General features: G+C 38.5%; 1 protein-coding gene across 3 annotated transcripts in view; it reads left to right on the top strand.

Moving 5' to 3' along the window:
• PDHB (pyruvate dehydrogenase E1 subunit beta) overlaps positions 1-24,589 on the top strand; it is a 24,986-nt gene extending 397 nt beyond the window's left edge. Inside the window, exons 2-10 of one of the 3 annotated variants that reach the window (XM_087923556.1) lie at positions 435-1,226; positions 14,230-14,337; positions 14,433-14,495; positions 14,652-14,687; positions 14,966-15,251; positions 18,078-18,188; positions 22,518-22,609; positions 23,025-23,166; positions 23,946-24,589. In XM_087923556.1, the coding sequence (XP_087779682.1) occupies positions 1,215-1,226; positions 14,230-14,337; positions 14,433-14,495; positions 14,652-14,687; positions 14,966-15,251; positions 18,078-18,188; positions 22,518-22,609; positions 23,025-23,166; positions 23,946-24,091 (996 nt within the window). In that variant the 5' untranslated portion in view covers positions 435-1,214 and the 3' untranslated portion in view covers positions 24,092-24,589. Of the gene's footprint in view, positions 1-434; positions 1,227-7,167; positions 7,382-14,229; positions 14,338-14,432; positions 14,496-14,651; positions 14,688-14,965; positions 15,252-18,077; positions 18,189-22,517; positions 22,610-23,024; positions 23,167-23,945 lie in introns of those variants that run through there. The other 2 variants (XM_026721572.2, XM_087923555.1) reach the window with 2 other exon arrangements.

Raw genomic sequence — 24,589 nt, 5'->3', positions numbered from 1 at the left:
GGGCTGGATTTGCACATGGTTGTCCACAGTTTTGTTTCACGCATAGTGAGGCGATATCTCCGGTGCAGGATGATTAAAGAAGGCTACTGAAGAATCCAAGCATGAGACCATCACTTAAATTTCATGCAACTCTTGCTTTGTGAAGGTGATTGCTTATTTGCATATGATCACCCATACAGCAGAACAGGTAGTGGATTTCTTCAAAGTGAGGTCAGAAACTTTACTCCGGGTGTTTGTTTTAATCCTTTTTGAAAGTTGCAGCAACTTCTTTAGGTTATGAAAAGCATGTCTTACTATTAGACATCTCAAAGTTCCTGTTATTTCTTTGGCAGCTTAAAGGCTTCCTACCAGTTAATTTATTTTCAGATTTCCAGAAGGCAAGATATCCCCATACAATTCTTTCATTAAACTATTATCACCCTTTTTTTTTGCAGGAGCCAGAATCCTGGGACATGTATATTTGCTTTCCATTCATGGAGTCTGTTAATTTCTTGTTCTGTTGATCAACTGTTTATGCCTCAGCAACCACAACCTCCCAGACATTGTTCAGAGATGTGTACTGTTTTCCTTCAGTATAAATCTCCCATTTAAGAAGGGCCCACAAGTTCTTTAGGTCAGGTGAGGAGGGGGCCATGTCATTATTCTTTCATCTTTCAGGCCTTTACTGGCTAGCCACACAGTGGAGTACTTCAATGCATGCACTGGAGCATTGTCCTGCATAAAAATCATGCTCTTGAAAGATGCAGACTTCTTCCTGTAACACTGCTTGAAAAAAGTGTCTTCTAAAAATTGGCAATAGGTTTGGGAATTGATTTTGAGTCTATCTTCAATCCGAAAAAGCTGGATTTAACCTGGAAATAAGGAGAAACTTTCTGACAGTGAGAACAATCAACCAATGGAACAGCTTGCCCTCGGAAGTTGTGGGAGTGTCATCACTTGAGACTTTCAAGAAGAGATTGGACTGCCATTTGTCAGAAATAGTGTAGGGTCTCCTGCTTGGGTGGAGGGTTGGACTAGATGACCTACAAGGTCCCTTCCAACTCTGATTATCTGTAAACTAGCTCATTTTTAATAATACCAGCCCATACCAGTACCCCACCTCGCTTGTGTCTGAGTCGAAGTGGAGCTCTCTGCCTGTTACTGATCCAGCCATGGGCCCATCCATCTGGTCCAAGTGTCACTCTCATCTCATCAATCCATAAAACCTTTGAAAAATGTGCCTTCAGGTATGTCTTGGCCCAGTCTTGCCATTTTAACAAGTGTCTTGTTCATTGGTGGTCCATGTTTTAGCTTTCTTTTCCTTGGCCGTATCTCTGAGCACTGAACACCTTGCACTTCTGGGCACTCCAGATAAGATGCAGTTCTGGAATCTGACATCACTGGAGGATAATGGGTTCCTGGTAGTTTCACGTTTGATTCTTCTCAAATCTTTGGCAGTTAATATGCATCTTTTTTTTCTCAACACATTTCTTGCAACCCTTTTAACTATTTGCAACAAAACATTTGATGGTTTTGTGGTCACACCCCAATATCTTAACAATTTCAAGAATGCTGCATCTGAAAGACTTTTGACAATTGTTGACTTTTCAGAGTCAGTTAAATCTCTTTTTTGGTCCATTCTTCCTGAGGAAAAGGAGCTGCCTAATAATTATGCACCCCTTGATATAGGGTGTTGATCTCCATAGGCCACCCTCCCTCATTACACAAATACACATCGTCTGATATGCTTATATCCAATAAGCATTCAAGTTTATATAGCTTGGAGGTGGAAAATGTGCATTAAAATGATGATACAGTCAAAATACTCACCTACTAATTGTGCACACACTGTAGATTTATTCAGTTGATTGATTAATGTGGCCACCACCCATGTCAAACGTGTCTAGGCAGCTAAGGGAATAAAAACAAGAAAAAATATAACTGGGATGTTATATTTTTAATTTTTCATTGTTGTAATTGTTTTTAATTGTTCTATTTTAATTTTTATTGTTTCTGGTTTATGTTTGCGTGTGCTTGCTGGAGTTCTTTAAATAAGGGGCTATAAATTTAATTAATAAATAATAAAACAATAAGTAAGGAATATAGGAGCCAAGATAAAACTAAGGAGCATAATCAACATAAACCACAACATGGGCTTAATTGGACACCTCAGGGTCCAGGCTTACTATTTTGACTTTGACTATTAAGTCAAATCTTGTGTTAATATATTATGGTGTTTGGAACCCTGACTTATTAAACATGTCATTCTAAGAGTGTTTTTTTCTGAACCATACCTGAATGAGATCATGACATCTAGCTTGCAAACTCAGAAAAAAAAAAGAATTCTTACTGATATATTGAGTCTTGAGTCAATTTTTGTTTCTCAGAATGCTTTATTCTTGGTTCTTTCATACACTTAGGATGTACACTTGAACAACACTATGATTATTCAGGAAATTTACATGTGTGCATATGTTAACTCCATATATATGAGACACAATTTAGTGTAGCATATTATTTCTTGTAATGACCTCGTGAATACAGGTTCTCCTGAACTTATAATCACAAATGAGGTCAAAATTTCTGTTACTAAATTAGACATTTATTAAGTGAGTTTTGATCCATTTTTATGGTACTTCTTGCCACAGTTGATAAGTGAATCACTTCACTTGTTAAATTAGTAACATGGTTGTTCGTTGAGTTTAACTTGCTCATCAGAAAGTTGAAAATGGTACTTACATGAGCCCAGGACATTACAACTATCATAAATATGAGTCAGTTGCCAAGCATCTGAATTTTGATCACATGACCATGGGGTTGCTATAATGGTCATAAGTATGAAAATGGACAAAAAATCACTTTGTTCAATGATGTAACTTTGAATGGCCACTAAATAAACTGTTGTAAGTCAAGGACTGACCATTCTCAATTAGGAAGTTGGGAGATACCACTCTCCTCCCGTTGTTCATCTGCAGCAGGTATTTGCATCTTCAGTAATTTACTCCATTAATTACACTACCTATTACCCCTTGGGCATCCTTTTTAGGGTACCTGGTATTTTGTACTGTGGAAATGAAATGTGTATGCCAATCTTTGTGGGGAGCTTTTTTTTAAAAAAAACAATAAAATAAACAAGAATTCTCAGGGTCTGGGGTGGCCTTTTTTTTTTAATGAAAAGTTACTCCAAGAAAATTCCTCAGAATTTTCTAGCCCTAAGAAGTAGGTTGGGCTGAGAGTTGAATGGTTGGCAGAAAATGGGCCATTCCGGTCTGTATAGCTTTCACCTATATACCCAACAGAGAGATTCTTTATCAACACCATATGTTGTATCATTATTTATAACCAATTTATAGACTTTATAGTCCACCAGCCAGAAGGGGTCTTAAACATACCTTCTCAGGGTTATAATCTACAAGAGGTGAAAACTAAGGAAAGCCAAATACAAGAATCAATGTTGAAAGTCATAAGAACCTTAGTTTTTCTGGATGAATTTTCTGTTGAATACTTAAGAGCTATGGATGACAGAAAGGCTAGCTGATGAATTCTTAGGAAGGCTTATGGTAGCCCTGCCAGGTAGTTCCCGACGTACAACGGGGACCCGAGTTTCCATTGCCAAGCAAGGTGATGGTTAAGTGAGTGATGCCCGATTTTATGCCTTTTTTGCCATAGTTGTAAAGCAAATCCTTGTAATTGTTAAGTGAATTACGCAGTTGGTAAGCTAATCTGGCTTCCCCCAATGGACTTTACTTGTTGAATGCCAGCTGGGAAGTTGGAAATGGCAATCAATGATCTTGTGATGCTGCAAGCATCATAAATAGTTGCCAAGTGCCAGAATTTGGATCATGTGATTGTGGGAATGATGTGATGATTGTAAATGCAAAGATTAATTGTAAGTCACTTTTCAGCACCATGGTAACTTCGAAAACTAAACAAATGACTATAAGCCTGTAATTTTCGCAAAAATATGTTTCCAAAAGGAATAATTTTGCCCCCATATGTTTTCTATGTAATTCAGAAAACAAAGAAAGTAATAAGCCAAATCAACCAACCAACCAATTTAGTGTGATTTGCTGGTCTAAATGGTTGGGAATTAACTGAATCCTGACTGCATGCATTGTGCAGTTGCGTGCAAATGTTACATGCCATAGGTCACATTCCATGTTTTCATGAATCCCTAACTGAATAGAAGCTATCACAACCTCTACAAGGACAAACATCTTTCTGCAAATCTGAACATGTACTTAATTATTCATGTGCAGCTGTTGACAGATTCAGAATAAGAAAACAGTCAATATGGCAAGTGCAGAAGTTTGAATAATCTGTCAGTAGTTCCTAACATCTCTTTGGCAGAAATAATAGTTTCCAGATGTTTCCTACACCTAACCAAAAGCCTTTCTATGCTTGCTTTGTTTTATTTTTCCATTGTTCATTACGGAATTTTAATAGTTCGCTTCTGGCATGCACTATGACCTTTGTTTCGGGAAAGCATCTTTTAAATCATGGGTCTCCAATCTTGGCAACTTTAAGACTTGTGGACTTCAACTCCCAGAGTTCCTCAGCCAGCAAAACTGGCTAGGAGTTGAAGTCGACAAGTCTTAGTTGTCAAGGTTGGAGGCCCCTGTTCTAAGTGATATGAAGGTATAGAATGTTCTCTTGCTGAAACATCCAACCGTTTAGTTGGTGGAAATGGCAGTAATCTGTTAGCTTGCAAGGAATCCCTAGAATAGAGATACTGGTTTCTGGGGAATAGCAAAAGCACACTTTGGGTAAAACTAGTTTATTCTGATCAAAATAAAACAAAACTGGCACTATCCTAACTTTCCAGAAATGTACTGATATAACAGACAAGTATGTTCATCCAGATTTTGCTATCTAGTTTTAAAAAGTGGTATGTGAAAATTCTGATTGACTAAACTTGCAATGGGCAACAAATGTCAATATCAATGAACCCATTTTGTAAGAATGTAAGAAGAATAGAGGATGAGATTTATGAATAAGAAATGAAAAATGAAAGGGCAGGAGGGAGAGCAAAAGGACAGAAGGAAAGAAAGGCAGGTCTGTGAAACTAAAAAATTGCAATAAGTTTATGAATACAAGTGGTACAATATTGAGGGATTGGGTTGTGCAGGGAAATGAAGTCGATTTAATTGTGAATGAAAGTGCTAAAATGTTGCAAGAAAAATTAACTTGCTATAATCTAGATTCTTGTGACTATATGACAATAGGAAAAGATCCATATTTTGATCATAATAGATTATAATGCTCCAATAAATAATAATAGAAGAACCTGAAATGAGTTTTGGGAAAATAATGCAATATTTTGAATAAATATGCTGCATGGAAAGTATGAATGAACATGATGATCAATGAGAATTTGATTAGAAAAATATATACTATGTTTTTTAAAAATAAGTCTCTTAATATGTATGCATAAAAATGAAGGAACCTAAAAGCATAATTTGATGAAAAATTAATAAAAATACATTAAAATAAGAGATTCTGGGTATGGAAATAGGAGATTTTGGATAGTATAAAAATAGGCCTTGGCAATAAATGGACATGGAATAAACACTAACAGAAACCAAAGTGAAAATACACTGAATACAAAAAGTATGAGTCTACGTGAAAAACAAGAGATTCTCAAATTTTGTGGTGCCATTACCCCTTAGATGCTAAATGTGTGTGGTGTGTGATTTTCCCACCAGCTCCTCTTTGTTATTAATGAATATACCAGCAATTAATTTTCCTTTGAATGGCCTTAGATTTATGCATTATTAGATACAAAATGACTTTGGGTGGCTTACAACTGCAATGTTTAATCTCCCAACATAATTAATGCAACGTTGCCATAAAGAAAATGTATAGGCTGCTTAGAACAAATTGAATAATTATGTTGCTTAGTGTTGCAGAATTGTGTGGAGTTAGACTAACAAGAATAATAATAATTTTAAAAAACTGCTTGGTGCAATGATAACATGAAAGATGTTGTGGGTTAGAAAAAAAATCCTGCATATGAGAAACTAATTATTTCAAAAATCAAAGACAGATACTGTTTTATGTGCAGAGAAAGAGAAAGCTGCAACGAATCTAGCTGAAGAGCAACAAATGATTTATTTGAAAAGAGCCACAGAATATGTATGCCGAGTTAGATGGTGTAAATGTTACAGAAACGTGCTTTGCATATGGAGTTGCTGTGGGATTTCTTTTAACATACAAAAAATTGTCGCTATAGCTGACAACTGGAAGAAAACGATTGTCCTTTCCATATACAAAAAGCAAGCCAGCAAGAATGAATATACGATGGAATTAATGTGTTCTATTTTCCTGGGAAGATATTTGATTGAAATCTGATTGAAAGAGTAGATCGTTTATTTTTAGTGAATACTACAAGACCAAGGTAGCTGTGTTTAATCAATTCAGTTGGAATTGAAAGACGGCTTTTGTATTAATTCCAGGCTGACTTTACCCTGCATATAATGCATTTTCATATACTTGTAACAGAACTTGCAACAAAGAATGAGCTTCGTTTCCAAAGTATGATTAGCAAGTGTCCATTCTATTCTCTCTCTTTTTTTTGCAAAGCAACTGTAAATAAAATGGCTTTTCCAGGGGAAAAAAACAAAATATCTAGATGAGTTGTGATGTGTACTCAGTCTTAGATGGGCTTCCATTCTAAAGCTTTATGTCCTACACACACATTCTTATGGCCTTATTTATTATTTTGGAATAAGGAAAGGTATGCAAATCCTCCTTAAATAAGTGTTTTACATTTTTTTTTAGTTTACAGTTGTTTACAGCTTTTTCCACCGTCTCCGACCCCCTCTTCTTTATTTACTGTGAAGCTTTCTGTATCTAAAATCTATTCAAATACATAAAAGCTGTCCTGGAATTGGGTCATAGGGGGATTTTGAAACAGACTAGGGACTCTGAATTGGAAATATCAACTAATTCCATTAGGGGAAAAGGTGTTACGCTTTTTTTTCATTATCTGGCTGAAAATTTGGGCTCTTTTCTGTGTTGCCCAACCGAGATAGGTTTAATAATAACACTTTTCTCTCTCTCATCCAGCCAACTTTCCTACGACCGCCTCGTTATCAGCATTCCCAACTGAGGGCGGAAGCGGGGCAAAAAAAGTACCCGCAAAAAACAACTACCGGGGCAGTTCTCGTTTAAACGTCGCGATAATCTTTCGCCGAGTTACTGGGCTACTCTGGAGAGCGAAAGTGGGGTGGGCGGCCGGCGCAAGGATTACGTAACCGCTGCGCGCCGGCTGGAGGGCAGGTTCAAGATGGCGGCGGGTCCACTCCGAGGTTTTGTCCGGTGTGTGTGGCGGCTGGAAGCCGGCCGGTTGTCGGCACCTCCACAGCGAGGCTTCCGGTCGTCTGGGCCTGCTGCTGTTCAGGTACGGGAGGTCGAGCGAATTGTTAAGGAAAGATTAAAACACCTTTAAAACCCGCGGAAGCAAAGGTCAGTTTCTCCGCAAATTAAGGGAGAGCAGAAAAGATGCTTGTCTGGATGGAGGAGATCTAATTAGGCTTTACTTGGTTGACCTAAAGGGAGAGCAGATGCGAATGGGAGCATTTGCTGAGTTTAATTTTTCAGGCAAGGTTAATTTAGCATCCTATATTTCTCCAGTTTAAATCTGGCACCTAATAACACCCATTTTGTTGGGTTGGAATATTGGAAACGTCCTGGGAGAAGTGAGATAATAACTCCTGAGTAATTTGTTAAAAAGTGTTCACCCCAAATCAGATGAATTGGACACTGCCACTAAAAAGGTTAACATGAATCTTTACCCCACCATCCTAGAAATAATATAATTAATAGAATACAACGTTAAGGAATGGATATTGGCACCCAAATTGCTAATATAGGTAGTTCTTGGTTAACAACCACTTAGTGACTGCCCCTGTAGCTGTTCGTGGGCATTGATTGCACATACTTGCAATTGTGGCTGTTGCTTGTTGTTTGGCTTGAGTTAGGACATAGCAGCACTCCATGTCATAGAAGTAGAAAGGAGTAACTTTATTTTCACTTTGAATGTACATTAATCGGCATGCATTAAAATAAAATTTTGTTGCATACAGTTCTCAAAGGGTCACCTCCAATATACATTACATAACCATCACAAAAAAAATGAATACGAAATTATACATATACCCACATATATGACACATTCCATTTCATTGAACATCATTTGCAATTTTTGTGGCTGGCTTTCTATAAGCAATGAGGGAGCTGGCAGGAAGTTGCAAATAGTGGCCATGTGACATAGGATTCACTTAACAACAGCAATTGGGAATGAAATTTCCACTGCTTAGTGGTGTGGTCCTGTGATGTACTATGTTGCTTAATGACAGAATAGAAAATAAAATAAATAGAATAGAATAGAATACAGTACAATACAGTACAGTACAGTACAATACAATAAATACAATACAATACAATACTTTATTGGCCAAGTGTAATTGGACACACAAGGAATTTGTCTTGGTGTAAATACTCTCAGTATACATAAAGAAAAGGTACATCCATTAAGAATCAAGAATCATAATGTACAACACTTAATGATAGTCATAGGGTACAATCAACAATCAAATCATACTAGGAAACAGTCAATATAAATCATAAGGATACAAACAACAAAGTTACAGTCCTACAATCACAAGTGGGAGGAGATGGGTGATAAGGAGTGATGAGAAGATTAACAGTAAAGTAGTATGCACTTTGTAAATAGTTGAACGGTGTTGAGGGAATTATTTGTTTAGCAGAGTGATAGCTTTCGGGGGAAAAACTGTTCTTGTGTCTAGTTCTGGTGTGCAGTGCTCTATTGTGTAGTTTTGAGGGAAGGAGTTGAAACAGTTTATGTCCAGGATGTGAGGGGTCGGTAAATATTTTCACAGCCCTCTTTTTAACTCGTGCAGTATACAGGTCCTCAATTGAAGGAAGGTGGGTAGTAATTCTTTTTTCTGCACTCCTAATTATCCTCTGAAGTCTGTGTCTGTCCTGCTGGGTTGCAGAACCAAACCAGACAGTTATAGAGGTGCAGTTGATAGACTCAATAATTCCTCTGTAGAGCTGTATCAGCAGCTCTCTGGGCAGTTTGAGCTTTCTGAGTTGATGCAGAAAGAACATTCTTTGCTTTTTTGATGATGTTTTTGATGTTAGGTGTCCATTTTAGGTCATGTGATATAGTAGAACGGTTTTGAGTGTGTCCAGTTCCAGATTGTTCCGGTTATACCACGAGGCAAGTTGTATAACCTCCTGTCTGTATGCAGATTCATCGTTGTCTCAAACGAGACCAATCACTGTTGTGTCATCAGCAAACTTCAGTATTTTAACAGATGGATCGTTTGAGATGCAGTCATTGGTATATAGGGAGAAGGGAAGTGGAGATAGCACACAATCTTGGGGGGGCCCCTGTGCTGATTGTACAGGTATCGGATGTGATTCCGCCTAGCTTCACCTGCTGCTTCCTGTCCGTTAGGAAGCTTATGATTCACTTACAAGTGTGTTCAGGTACCGCTAGTTCGTTTTATTTACTTAGAAGAGTGTCTGGAATGATGGTATTGAATGCTGAACTGAAGTCTACAAAGAGGACCCTTGCATAGTTATTTGGAGATTCAAGGTGTTGTAGAATATAGTGCAGAGCCATATTAACAGAATCATCTGTCAATCTATTTGCTCAGTATGCAAACTGCATGGGATCTAACAGCGGATCCGTGATGGTTTTCAGGTGGGACAGCACAAGCCTTTCAAATATTTTCACAACTACAGATATTAGAGCAACCGGTCTGTAGTCATTCAGTTCCTTATTGGAGGGCTTCTTTGGCACTGTGATGATGATAGAACATTTGAAGCAGGAAGGAACATAGCACATCTCTAGTGATCTATTGAAGATTCAGGTGAAGATGGGGGCCAATTGGTCAGCACAGACTTTTAAGCAAGAAGGAGTTATCTTGTCTGGCCCTGGTGCTTTTCCTGGCTTCTGTCTGTGTAATAGACCTTGCACTTCTTTTTCTGTGATCACCAGAGGTTATGAGCCCAATGGATTGGGGCCAGTTTAGGAGACTTGGGTGTTATTGGTGTGTTTGAGATGTGGGTTGTGGAGATAGGTGGCTGTAGTTCCTTTTCAAACCTGCAATAAAACACATTCAGGCCATCTGCTAGTTGTTGATTTCCTTCTGCCTGGGAAGGAGGTTTGCTGAAGCCAGTGATGTTTTTAAGAGTTTTCCACATGTTTGCTGGTTCATTTGTTGAGAATTGATTCTTTAACTTTTCAGAGTAGCTTCTTTTTGCTGCTCTGATCTCTCTTGTTTCTGGCCTGGTTGTATAGCAATCTGTCACCTTTTCTGTAGGCTTTCTCTTTGGAATGACATAGCTGCTTAAGTTTAGCTGTGAACCAAGGTTTATTGTTACTATATATTTGCAGGTTCCTTGTTGATACCTATAAGTCTTCGCAAAGCTAACATATGATGTTACAGTATCTGTGAGCTTATCTAGGTCTTCAGAGGCATCTTGAAAAACATTCCAATCAGTGCGATCAAGGCAGGCCTGGAGTTTCAGCTTTGGCTCATCCTACCAAGTCTTCACTGATTTAATTGTTGGTTTAATGGTTTTAAGTCTTTGTCTGTAGGCAGGTACAAGGTGAATCACGCAGTGGCCAGAGTGTACCACAGCTGCTCGTGGTAAAGACCTATAAGCATCTTTTACTGTTGTGTAGCAGTGGTCTAAAGTATTTTTGCCTCTGGTGGGACAATTTACATGCTGGAAATACTTTGGGAGCTCTTTCCTTTAATTTGCTTTATTGAAATCTCCTAAAACAGTGGCCCCCAACCTTTTTTGTGCCACAGCCCGGTACTGGCATCACAAAATGATCCGTGGCCCGGTACTGGCATCAGCACGCATGGCAAGGCGAGCCAAGCGACCGGCCAGCCAGCCGTCCCCTGCTTCTCCCTGCCACCTTCAACTCCTCCTTTGTACCTTTGTTGATGGGCTTCAGGATGGCTTCGGGACGGACGGTCGGCTCGCCTTGCCTTGGGTGCTGAAAGAATCCTCGCGCCTTAGTTTCGTTCGAAGTCGCCCCCCCCCGGATGAAACTAAGGCGCGAGGATCCCTTCAGGACCCAAACGCCGCTTTCCAACCAGAAAAGCTCACCGGAAGCACTTTCTCATCAAAACAAGATGGCGGCGCCCAGCAAACCGGCGGACCGGTAGAAAATGTTCCACGGACTGGTACTGGTCCGCGGCCCGGTGGTTGGGGACCCCTGTCCTAAAATGATGGGAAGGGAACCTGGGTGTTTGGCTTCAGCCTCCAAATTCCAATCCCAGTTGCCATTATTAACCAAGGACTACCTGTACAACCAATCTAACCATTTAGTTTAGAAAGATTATATGGTAATTAAAATAACAGTTTTAAGTAAGTGTACCAAACAGGAATTGAAAAAAGTTGTTTATTGTACGTACCCCAGTTATGTTTGGGTGTGTGTGAAAGCATATGTGCTTTTGTATGCAGACAATCATGTTAATGGTCAAGAACCTGAATAATTTGCAGCAAAGTTTAGATTGTGTTATACTACAAGGAAAGCGGACATGGCAGTTAATATGGAAAAGAGGTATGTAGTTGTGCTTGACTGGAAAAAAATGAAGTAAATGATTATAAGTGAATAGAAATAAAAGCAATTTATGCATCTTGTTAGAATATTCATTGACGAAAAAAGGTTGGTGACATTGCAAAATGTGCAAATACAGATAGAGATGCTACAATAATTCACAAAAGTTTATGGGAGCTACTTCAGTTTTAGCAGGCCAGAGATGTGACCATGAACTTCCTGGTCTCTAAACATTTATCAATGCCTTCAGAAAGGAGCTAGTTATGTGGCTAGTTCCTCTAGGTGAAGGAGTTACAGCCATCAAAGTAAAGGAAGTAATGGTATTACTTGTCTGAGATTTTGATCAGCTGGTATTCCATTAGAAATATTTTCTATACTAATAAAGGAAAATATTTGCATTTGGAGTTAACATGAGGGGTCTTTGGTGTTCTCTGAGCTTGCTTGTTTTCTTGCAAACATTTCATTACCCAAACTAGGTAACAAGAGTGCCAGTAAGGAGTGCCATTTGCTGTTAGTTTATATTCTAGTGGCTTACCTTTCAGTGTTGGTGGGAGCTATCTTAGAGACTCTTTGGTTGGATTGTTTGCTGTTGGCTTTGGCAGTTTGATTGGGGTATTGTATACTGGATTGATGATCTGATATTAACCTTGAATTTAATTTGTGCTGATCTGGATGCTGATTGCTGGTGGAGATATGATTGGGTCTTTTTGTTCCTTTTTGGGTTGGATAATAGTCTCTTTTCATTTTCTATAGATGTTGTTACTGTTTATGTGTCTAGTGATGGCTGAATGTCTTTTGGGGGTGGCTATCCAATTGTAAATGTGCTAGGAAGGAACCTGTTACCGTATTTATATCCATTCAATCTATCTTTAAACCTAGAAGTTACATGGAAATAGCCTTGGCAAGGAATGCTAGCATAATGAACCTTCTGGATTTTTCAGATTTTTGACACCACTGATTATTTGTGGAGCAGCTGAGCAGTTGTAAATTAAAGGCATGGTATTACTGGTGTCTTATTTATAGGACCACCACTAAACATTAACATGGGAGAAATACTAGTTTAACTGCAGTATAATGTGTATTCTGAGGTTGTGATTAAAAAAATAAACACAATTTTTAAACTTTGCATACCACATAGTTTTAGTGCTTATAGAAGTGGAAATTTTTACACACTGAGACCCAGCCGCTGGCTTGCCATTTTGCTGTTATGGTAAAAATTGTAAAAGGTGCGTTGTAAAAATTGTGTACATTAGAAGTGTTGTATTGCAAAGTTTTTACATTTTTTTACAAAGGTTCCTTGAGGCCTAAACAAATATTTAAGGGTTTCTCCTGGGTAAAAAGCTTGAGGAACGTTCTAGAGCAGGGGTGTCAAACTGATGGCCCACGGGCAGGATGCGTCACATGCAGGCCACGCCCACCCCAGCTCTACGAAGGGAAAAATGTTGTGAAACATCACATGATGGCATGGTGATGCCGCAAGTTTGACACCTGTGTTCTACAGTGTGTTTTGAGTGGTCTTAACTATTCAGAGAATAGATGCTATTAATGTCCAGGAGAAAATTATTAATGATCATACTGTCTCAAAATGTGATTTGCTTAGTCTTAATTTAGCACGTTTTTTGAATCCAGATTGTGATTTGTAAACTATTATTTTTACCTAAGTTTAATGTATAAATCCAAAGAGCTGCGATTTATTGAATCAATAATGGCAATCAGGATTTAACATGAAAATGCACAAAAGAATGTTAACGTACATTAAAAATACAGATAGTCCTTGCTTTGAGACCTCTTCAAAGCTACTTATAACCCAGTTCCATAGTTCTGATTGCTGTACACATCGCTCCCCTTGTGTATATGTGATCACATTTTGGGTGCTTGGCAACTGGCTTGCCTATACAACCATTTGCAGTATTCTGTGATCATGTGACTGGTTTTCTGCGATTTTTGCCAGTTTCTGGCATTTGCTTCCAGTTTCTGGCAAAAACACCCATTTAGTAAAATGAGTTTGCTTAACAACTGCAATTTTATGGTAGTAAAATCGGGCAATCATGTGGTGACCTGCTTAACGACCAACATAACTTACAAGGACTAATTGTAGTACAGAATAATTCAGAAAGTTCTACAATGATCACATAATCTTTTCCCCTGTACACCTTTTTCCCCTGATACCCTTTACCTGTTCAGTACATTCTTCTCCAGGGTGGAGGATAGCCTGTTCTTTCTAATCCTTTGGTAGGATACCAATAGCAATAGCACTTAGACTTATATACTGCTTCACAGTACTTTACAATCCTCTCTAAGTGCTTTTACAGAATCAGCATATTGCCCCCAACAATCTGGGTCTTCATTTTACCAACCTCGGAAGGATGGAAGGCTGAGTCAACCTTGAGCCTGGTGAGATTTGAACTGCCAAATTGCACACAGCCAGCAGTCAGCAGAACTAGCCTGCAGTACTGCACTCTAACCGTTGCGCCACCATGGCTCTTTCATGTCAGATTGGTGTAAAACACTTACTCTCAACTATTGAAATTTTAATCCAAATTCCAGTTAAAATATTGCAGTTCTCCTTCCTCTCTTGGGACTGTAACTCCTAGAAGCAACGGTTTCTGGATTTTCACTTAGATATCTTATCATCACAGGTCACTGTCCGTGATGCTTTAAACCAGGCCTTAGATGAGGAAATAGAGAGGGATGAGAAAGTTTTCTTGCTCGGAGAGGAAGTCGCGCAGTATGATGGTGCATACAAGGTAAGATACCTATCAAGGCATTCTAAAAATTATTAGTATAATTATTTAAAAGGATATTATTTGCAGCAATTTGACCTCCTTTTCCAAATCTACAGATTAGCAGAGGACTTTGGAAGAAATATGGAGATAAAAGGATAATAGATACTCCTATATCAGAGGTAGGAATTCAGAAAATATTTTTAATCTTTTTATTTTAGTCCTTGGCTTTAAATAAATTGGCTTGCAAGTTAGTTCATTGATATCTGTAAATCTTATTTCATAAAGTGATAGTTTGTGTTTGTGAATTCCTTAATTTGCTTGTTTTCCTTTCCTAGATGGGATTTACTGGAATTGCTGTTGGTGCTGCCATGGTATGTATCTCCCATATGTTATGAAGGAAAGTATTTTCAGTAGCTTTAAAGGACATCTTAGTTTTTGTTTACATACCCACCAGATTCATAAAAAGAAGCAAGATTTCTAAAGAAACTGTTCTTTAAAAAGAATAAGCATGACACTTCTGTATTTGAAGGGCTGGCAGTTCCAATTAGATATAGGAAATGAATAGAGGAATGTATGGAAGAAGGGTTAAGCCGGAATAAACTGTGTGAATATGTATCTTAATATTAATCCAGTTGGTTTGTTTTACCAGGCCGGCTTGCGACCCGTTTGTGAATTCATGACCTTCAATTTCTCCATGCAAGCTATTGATCAGATTATAAACTCAGCTGCTAAAACCTACTATATGTCTTCTGGGTTGGTATCCGTCCCAATTGTCTTCAGGGGTCCCAATGGTGCCTCAGCAGGAGTAGGAGCCCAGCATTCACAGTGTTTTGCAGCCTGGTATGGGCATTGCCCTGGACTGAAAGTAGTTAGTCCCTGGAGTGCCGAGGATGCAAAAGGTCTCCTTAAAGCATCAATCAGGGATGATAACCCAGGTAAACAAATCCCCAAAACTGCTGTGTAATATGAATATACTGCCTTGTTCTATATTATCTGCATCAAACATTTTCTGTACTTTCTTATGAAATCTAAAATACAGGTGAAACTCGAAAAATTAGAATATCGTGCAAAAGTTCATTTATTTCAGTAATGCAACTTAAAAGGTGAAACTAATATATGAGATAGACTCATTACGTGCAAAGCAAGATAGTTCAAGCCGTGATTTGTCATAATTGCGATGATTATGGCTTACAGCTCATGAAAACCCCAAATCTACAATCTCAGAAAATTAGAATATTACATGCAATCAATAAAACAAGGATTGTACATAGAGCAATATCGGACCTCTGAAAAGTATCAGCCTGCATATGTACTCAGTACTTGGTTTGAGCCCCTTTTGCAGCAATTACTGCCTCAGTGCATTGTGGCATGGAAGCTATCAGGTTGTGGCACTGCTGAGGAGTTATGGAAGACCAGGATGCTTCAATAGCGGCCTTCAGCTTTTCTGCATTGTTCAGTCTCATGTCTCTCATCTTTCTCTTGGCAATGCCCCATAGATTCTTTGTGGGGTTCAGGTCAGGCGAGTTTGCTGGCCAATCAAGCACAGTAATCCCATGGTCATTGAACCAGGTTTTGGTGCTTTTGGCAGTGTGGGCAGGTGCCAGGTCCTGCTGGAAAATGAAGTCAGCATTCCCATAAAGCTCATCTGCGGAAGGAAGCATGAAGTGCTCCAAAATCTCCTGGTAGATGGCTGCGCTGACCCTGGACTTAATGAAGCACAGTGGACCAACATTAGCAGATGACATGGCTCCCCAAATCAACACAGACTGTGGAAACTTCACATTGGACTTTAAGCATCTTGCAGTGTGTGCCTTTCCATTCTTCCTCCAGATTCTGGGTCCTTGGTTTCCAAATGAGATGCAAAAGTTGCTCTCATCAGAAAAGAGGACTTTGGACCACTGAGCAACAGATCAGTTCTGTTTTTCTTTAGCCCAGGTAAGACGTTTCTGATGTTGTTTGTTGTTCAGAAGCAGCTTGACAAGAGGAATACGACATTTGAAGCCCATGTCCAGGATCCGGCTATGGGTGGTGGCTCTTGATACACTGACTCCAGCCTCGGTCCACTCCTTGTGAAAGTCCCCAACACTTTTGAATGGCCTTTTCCTGACAATCCTCTCCAGGCTGCGGTCATCCCTGCTGCTTGTGCACCTTTTTCTTCCACACTTTTCCCTTCCACATAACTTTCTATTAATGTGCTTTGATACAGCACTTTGGGAACATCCATCTTCGTTTGCAATTACCTTTTGAGGCTTTCCCTCCTTATGGAGGGTGTCAGTGATGGTTATCTGCACAACTGTCAGGTCAGCAGTCTTTCCCATGATTGTGATTCCTACTGAACCAGACTGAGAGACCATTTAAAGGCCCAGGAACCCTTTGCAGGTGTTATGGCTTAATTAGCTGATTAGAGTGGGACACTTTGAGCCTAGAATGTTGAACCTCTTCACAATATTCTAATTTTCTGAGATTGTGGATTTGGGGTTTTCATGAGCGGTAAGCCATAATCATCGCAATTATACCATATCACGGCTTGAACTATCTTGCTTTGCATGTAATGAGTCTATCTCATATATTAGTTTCACCTTTTAAGTTGCATTACTGAAATAAATGAACTTTTGCACGATATTCTAATTTTTCGAGTTTCACCTGTACAGTCCTTGTTTAGCAACCACAATTGGGACCAGAAACTTGACTAAGGGAAACCACAATTGTGCTGTCAATCTTACTTCAGCTGTCCTTTGCTTTACAGACCTGCGAGGATTGGTTGCAAAGTTATTTTTTCATCATTCAGCAAGTCATTCTCTACAAAAGGACTGTCTGTATGAATTGCTGGATTTTTATTAGAAAGCTTCCACCTGTGTATTAGAAATCTCAACATCTTATAATCATTTTCCAGATTCAGGAAGTTTGTCTTGGGCTATCATATGCTTTTGTGAAAGTTTTCAAATCCAGGTGGTTTATAATTGTGTGGACCTAAGCTACTGTACTGCCCAATAAGTGCATTTTTTTCTTATGATACAATTCGAATTTTGGAGATTGGAGGATGGTTGGAAGAGACCTGATGGTTTTCAAAGGCAAACTTTTATGGGTAGAGGGTTGAAATATCTGGAAAATCCCCACCAAATATACCCTTATTAAAGGAACCATTTCAGGAAAGTTGCTGTTAACCCTTTGATTTTGGATTTAAGCGAACATTGTCTGAAAGTTTCAGGAGTATTCTATTCTCCTGAAGGATTAATAACCTGTAAAATCTTTTGCATATGCTATGCATAATTAATTCATTATTTGCATAGATTTAGTTGAAAAACTAGCAATGTTTACTTGGCTATTTTAAAATTAAAACTAAAAATCTAATTTGAATTAAATAACCAAGTTCCACTTGTGATATAAAATGTAAGGAGGTGTTTCATGGCAGAGAGGCATAGATCAATGATTTTAGGCTTGAAATATTTAACGTGGGAGCTTCTAATAAACTCTGATTCCCATTTGACTATTTCTGATATTCGATATTAAAAGCATCCTAAGAATCTTGCTTTGCATGAATGCACACAAGCTGCAGAATTTTGACTTTTGGAACTAACATGAACTCTTGGCACTGAGGTTTCATCAGATATTTCTTTGTATTTTAGGTTTCACTCCAAGGTATCAAGCTTGTAATGTGCAGGCTCTATTGTGTTTTAAGAGTATTTCATTGTAAAAGTACTCTGTGATGAGCACAAGAATTTGACTGTGATTAAAGTGCACTCCTTTTTTATTCCTCATAGTTGTCATGTTGGAAAATGAGTTAATGTATGGCGTGTCCTTTGAGTTGTCTGAGGAAGTACTTTCAAAAGATTTTATCGTTCCTATTGGAAAGGCCAAGATAGAAAAGCAAGGTAAGCAAGCATACTATTTGCATTGAGCCTTCCCAACTTCTCTGGGTGCTCTAGAGCAGGGGTGTCAAACACAAGGCCAGGGTGTCAAACTCAAGGCCCGTGGGGCGGATCCGGCCGATGGGATGCTTAGATCTGGCCCACAGGCCCACCCTGGAATCAGCAGAGGACCAGCCCACAGTGCCTCTGCCAGCAAAAACGGAGCTTGGGGAGGCTACGTGAAGCCCATCCGTGCTCTGTTTTTGCTGGCAGAGAGCTGCAGGAGACTGTCATGGCCGAAAGCGGAGTCTCGATGAGTGACATCAAGGTGGCCACTCCCCAGCCGCCCCAAGGTCAAACACTACCCTGATGTGTCCCTCAATCGGGTTCCCTCTGCTCTGTAGAGTGTTTAAACAATTTGCTTTATTCTGCAAGTATTATTTTTTTTAGAGAGAGATTCTGAAGTAGTTTTTAAAATCAGCCGGGTTTTCTTTTTCTTTCTTTCTTTTATAAGTACCGTATTTCCCCATGTATAAGCCACCCCTTTTTTCCAAAATTTTCAAGCCCAAAAAGTAGGGGGGTGGCATATACAAAGCAGGTACACTTTTTATACGTGAAAAATGCATAAAATAATAAAGTAGGAATAAACTGGTTTTCCAGCAGTATGCTATACTTTTTTGTAAAAATTGTACGTGATGATACGATTACGAATGCAAATACGCGATAGAAATGCATGCGCTAGGCATCGGCCTGAATGCTTCGTTCCTACTCTCGTTCGATGCGTGATTGCTAGGCGTCGCCCGCACCGCTTTCAGCGTCATGACCGAAGTTGTAGATCTAGACGTCGAATTTTGTTTCTTTGTAAATTTTCTTTCTTCATAACTTGTTTCTCTAATAAAATATTTTTTTCAAAACTTCACAGTCCAAAAATTGGGGGGGTGGCTTATACAAAGGGGGTGCTTATACATGGGGAAATATGGTAGCTTCCTTTCATCATCAAACTTATTGAATTTATATATGGCCTGGCTCCCAAAGCAAAAAGAAGATAGACGGCAGAATTACTAAAGTCAGATAGAAACAGAGAAAAAGAAAAGGGGGGCTTTAAAGGCCTGGGCGAAGAATAGAACAAACTGAATTTGCAAGCTTCCAGAATTCATCCTACCCCTAATGGTCACCCATTATTTCAAGTCTTAAAAGATAACATTATTCCTCGTGTAGAAGTATGTTTACAAACTCATTGAGAATGGAAACAATCCAAAACCTTGGGCATTCATTGATTTTAATTTTTGAGAGGTCGCTTTTGAGGGTGCATGATTAATCCTATGTTGGCTAGCTTTGTCCAATGTATGCACTCCTATATTGTTAAGTATGCTTCCCATTGATCCATCATCTGCTTTTTTTTTTACTTTGGCGATAAAAGTATACATAAACATTCATTGATCTTTTTCAAATTGATTTTTCCCTTTTCATTTCTAGATGGTTCTGAAATATTCACACATATAGAAATTCTTCTAATTTGCTGAGTTGGGAGAATTTCAACTCCTATGTTTGACAGTTCCTGTAGTCCTCAGGTTACAACCGTTCATTCGGCAACCATTCAGCGTTACAGTGGTGCTGAAGGGTACGACTAATCCTCAAAATGTTACAGCATCCCTGCAGTCATGTGATCGCCATTTGCAATCTTTACTGCCAGCTTCTCATAAGCAAAGTCAATGGGGAAACCAGCAGGTTGCATGTTGCTCTTGCTGTTTTTTTAAAAACCTAGCTACATGCTGTATAGCATCCACCCAAAGTGCCTGGCCACCTGCCCGTAGCTTACAACCACCAGCCCACTTGCCATTCCCGCGGCTTCCTCTATCACAGTCATGTAAAGTCCTCACTTAATGGTTCAAAGTGCTCTGGTCATGATGGCTACTAGGATTGCCATTGCTAAGCCATCCTGGTCCCAATTGCTGTTGTAACCTTAAGACTACCTTGTAATTACAACACTTATACTGTTCCTATTAGTATTTTGACAATATTAGTATGTTTTTAACAGTAAAACATTATACTTTTTTTTGTAAGTTTTATTTGAGTTTTCACAAAGAGAAAAAAAATACAAATAAAACATCTTTTTTGAAAGCAGCATAATCCCGGGTTACATTTCTTCGTGCAGGCACAAATTCAGGTTCATGCTCATTTTTATATTCTATTCCAAGATATTACTATTTTACATTTTTTGCATAACTTCTCTCCTCTTTTAATTTTCTCAATTTTATTTTAATTATCTCATCTCGATTCAGATCATTGTATTTATATTTTTTGTCTGTTTCAATTATCTATTATCTTTTCTCATTAAACAAAATTTCTCCTGTAGTTACTGATTGGAGTACGACGCCTTTATAGCTTTTCCCTGAAGTTGTAACATTCAATATAATACATAACTTCCATTCGGATTCTGCTTGGTACATTCTTAAAATACACACTCTATTCTTAAAAAAAAAGAAAAAATTATAAATGTATATAATTAAAAACAACATTCCATTCCAATTCAATTCTATCATTAATATTCATTAAAGTCTTAACATCTTTAACATTACTTTTCAATTAAATATCATACTTCTATGGGAACAATTATAAACTTTCCATAGTTAATTCCCCCCCTTCACTTATATTTTATAAAACATTAACTAATTAAAATTTTCCCGTTCCTTACTAATTCAGTTTTCTTTATTTCACTTATTTCATTCACAAACATTTCACTAAATTACACTAACTATTTTATCCCTCATTTTAATCATACGTTGTTTCCAATTTTCTAAAGTTATTTCTATTACTAATATAACAATACAATCTTACGTACCTTTACAGAATCCCTTTTTCAGTTAGATTTTCACCCATTATCTCTAAATAGGTCCTGTTCCTCTATATCTTGCCCCGGTCCTTTGTAACTTCTTTTCCTTTCCTTCTTCCCTCTCTTCTTCTCTCTCTCCTTTTTATCCTCTTGTCTCTCTACCTCTATTTCTCTCTTCTGTATTCCCCTTTTCTGTTGCTTTCCAGTATTATACTTATTTTTCGAATTATTTTTCTTTTCTTTGGTTGTTTTTTTAAGTCTTAAATTCTCCATTCTCCTTCCCCCCTTTCCTTTTTCTTCCCCACATAAATTACTTGTTCATTAAAGATGGCTTCTTTGTCCCAGTCTTCTTGTTTTGCAGACGTTTCTTGTTGTTTCTCATAGTTCCAAATCTCCATTTCTAAGAATTGAAAAATGAAGCCAAAAGAACCCTTCCCTTCTTGTGCATCTTCTTTGTACTTTTTAAGTTCAATTTTCAATTCATCCAGAAGTGGTGCCATTGTATAAATTTTTAAACAACCACCCGATTGGTTTTAGTCATTCAAATATAATAACCAAAAATCCAAAGATCACCAAATAATCCAAATACACACAAACTGTTTCTTTTTGCTTTTTTTTCACTTTCTCTTCCTGGGGTTACTATTTAGTTGCAAAGTTTCAGTTAAAATGTATCTTTTAGAAGTCTTGTTGAAGTTTTATTTTAGATTCTTTTTAATTCCAGGCAGTCTCCTCCCTCTTCAAGATCCTGCCCTTATTCTTTTTCTCTCCCTTCCTGCTTATGAAAAAGAAAGTTTTTAATGTCCAGAAATCTTTATTATCCCTTTGGCATTTTGTTTTATTTTCAGCTTAATTGCCTATTGATGCCAAAGTGGATTTTTCTGATTTCTTATTTAAGTCTCTTACTTGTCAATATAGGGGGGAAGGGGAGAGAAGAAAAAAAAAAAAGCCAAATCTTTCCCTTTTCACTTTCCTTCGCTGCTTCTGACTCTTCTTTGGGAGCGATGTTATTTTTTGTAAGTTTAAATTCCAGGGTACCTTGGTTGTTGCTTTTACAATTTAACCCAGTCAGCCAAAACTTTCACTTCTTATCTTCCTCCTGCACGTTGTTTTCCAGTCGAGTTCTTCTTTGTGGTGACCATTTCTGACCACCGCTGCAACCGCCTTCAGGAAAGGGAGTAATGGCCAGCTGAGGAGGAGAAATGCAGCTCTCCTCGACCCTGCTGGCGGTCTCCCCCCTCTTCACCACCTCTATGGGGTGGCTTAGCCCTGAAACCAGTCAGCTCAGGGCGCTCCAGCGGCGAGCCCAGACAGAAACCGCACACGATCACGGATTTCTGTCTGTCGCCGAAGCCCTTCAAACCGGAAGCCAAAAACATTATACATTTTTGAGATAAGTTCAACTTCAAGGTTTTAAAAGTTGACATGATGGTGACTATTGGATAATCCTTCTTTAAAAAATTTGAATTTAGAACAGATCTCTGCCCATGTTACAACTCTCAGTCACCAATTTTGTGTTTCAGGAACCCATATAACCTTAGCGGCTCACTCAAGATCTGTTGGCCACTGTCTCGAAGCAGCTGCTATCCTTGCCAAAGATGGAGTGGAATGTGAGGTACAAATTATTTTGTTGGGATACAATTCATGAAAAATATAACTTCAAAACTTGTTTCCTACTTTTCAAATGTGTTAAAGAGTTCTGCTGGTTCCTACTTCCCCAAGCAACAGCAGCAGCCTTAGAAACCAGCTTTGATGAAAATCTCCCATCATTCACATATTTGCAGGTAACATATTAACAACTAGTCAAGGTAGATACTTAAAAGGAGAACAGTTATCTACCATGGCTAAATAATTTCCAAGATTTCCCAAAGTAAAAAAAAAAAAAAAGGTGCACAAGTGTTGTGCACAAGTGTGGAACTGTGCCATTCTGTGAATTTTCTCTATTTACTGAGAAAAAGTTATGAGCTTAATTTATTTTCCAGACTATAATGGAACTGACAAGTGGTCAATTTCTTAAATCTTTCTCATAGGTTATAAACCTTCGTAGTATTCGGCCGTTGGATATTGAAACCATTGAAACTAGCATCATGAAGACCAATAATTTAGTAACAGTAGAAGGTGGCTGGCCCCAGTTTGGGGTGGGAGCTGAAATCTGTGCCAGAATTATGGAAGGTATTTGAAGAGTCATGCTTATGATGGTTGTTCTTAACATCAGGACGTTGGTGCTCCCTTCTTTGAAGCTGCCCATGAAAGTTCAGTTGCCCTCATCTTTCATTAGAGTGAGTTTCTCTTTAGACTGCAAAGGCCATCCAAACTGCAAGAGCAGTCTTTCAATGAAGGTCAAGTATATGCACCCATATACTAAAAAGAGCCAGTTAGGTCAAGTGGTTAAGCAGCAGGCTAGAACCCCGGAGACTGAGTTCTAGATTGGCCTTAGGTTGAAAGTTGGCTGGGTGACTTTAGGCCAATGACCTGGAGACTTGTGAGTTCTAGTCCCATTTAGGTATGAAAACCGGCTGGGTGCCTTTGGACCAATCACACACTCTCAGCCCCTCACACCTCATAGGGTGGTTGTTGTGGGGAAAATTGGAGGAAGGAGTATTAGATATGTTTGCTACCTTATTTATGAAAATAATAATAAAGGGATAAAATAAAATCTAAATGGATAATAGAACTTCCAAACTTATAAACCCCTATTTGACATATCTTCAACCTAAATAAATGACTTTAGTTCCCCCCGCCTCCCCACCCCCCATGAACTCTGTGCTAGTGGCCACAGTACCTCTTTCTATCCTCTTGTTTTCTGAGATAAATGATAGTTTAAATTTGAGGGTGCAGATTCTTGGTTCTATAAACTTTCACAAGCAGTTTCTTAGACATACCAGGCAACTGGCTGAAAATATCCAGCTTAAACTTGAAGGATGAGTTTCAACCCATTCTTCTGATTTCAGGTCCTGCTTTCAATCATCTGGATGCACCCGTGGTTCGTGTCACAGGTGCCGATGTGCCAATGCCTTATGCAAAGATCTTGGAGGAAAACTGCATACCACAAGTAAAGGACATAATAGTTGCTGTGAAAAAGACGCTCAATATCTAGATCTTGTGTGAAAATTCTGTTCGGGAATTTATCTTTTAAAAAATATTATTTATGGAGCATACTGCAAGCCACTGTATCCAGAGTTGCACCTTATATTGCACGTGGATTGGGATAAGGCATTACAAAAGGAATAATATAAACCATGTTTGTTACAGACCATGTTATCTCTCTGTGTGTCTCTCAAGAAGCCAGTGCAAAGGGAGATGAATTAAGGAACTTTCATTATATGGTAAAATGTCTTCTTATTGCCTACAACAGGGGTCTTCAAACTTGACAGCTTTAAGATTTATGGACTTCAACTCCCAGAATTCCTCCTCCAGTCTTGTTAGCTCAGGAATTCTGGGAGTTGAAGTCCACAAGTCTTAAACTTGCCAAGTTTGAAGACTCTTGGCCTACAAGGTCAGGTTTGTTCTGATGAGCAGCCTATTATATTGAGAATTAGCTTGTGCTTATTTTGTAACTTATATAGCTTGTAATAAAGATAATAACTAAATTGTG

The sequence above is a fragment of the Pseudonaja textilis genome, chromosome 2 (genome assembly GCF_049901715.1).
Source record: "Pseudonaja textilis isolate UNSWEBS1 chromosome 2, rPseTex1.2, whole genome shotgun sequence".
NCBI classification, from domain to species: domain Eukaryota; kingdom Metazoa; phylum Chordata; class Lepidosauria; order Squamata; family Elapidae; genus Pseudonaja; species Pseudonaja textilis.
The sequence above is the reverse complement of the archived record's forward strand: the minus strand, read 5'-3'. Positions and strand labels throughout refer to the sequence as shown.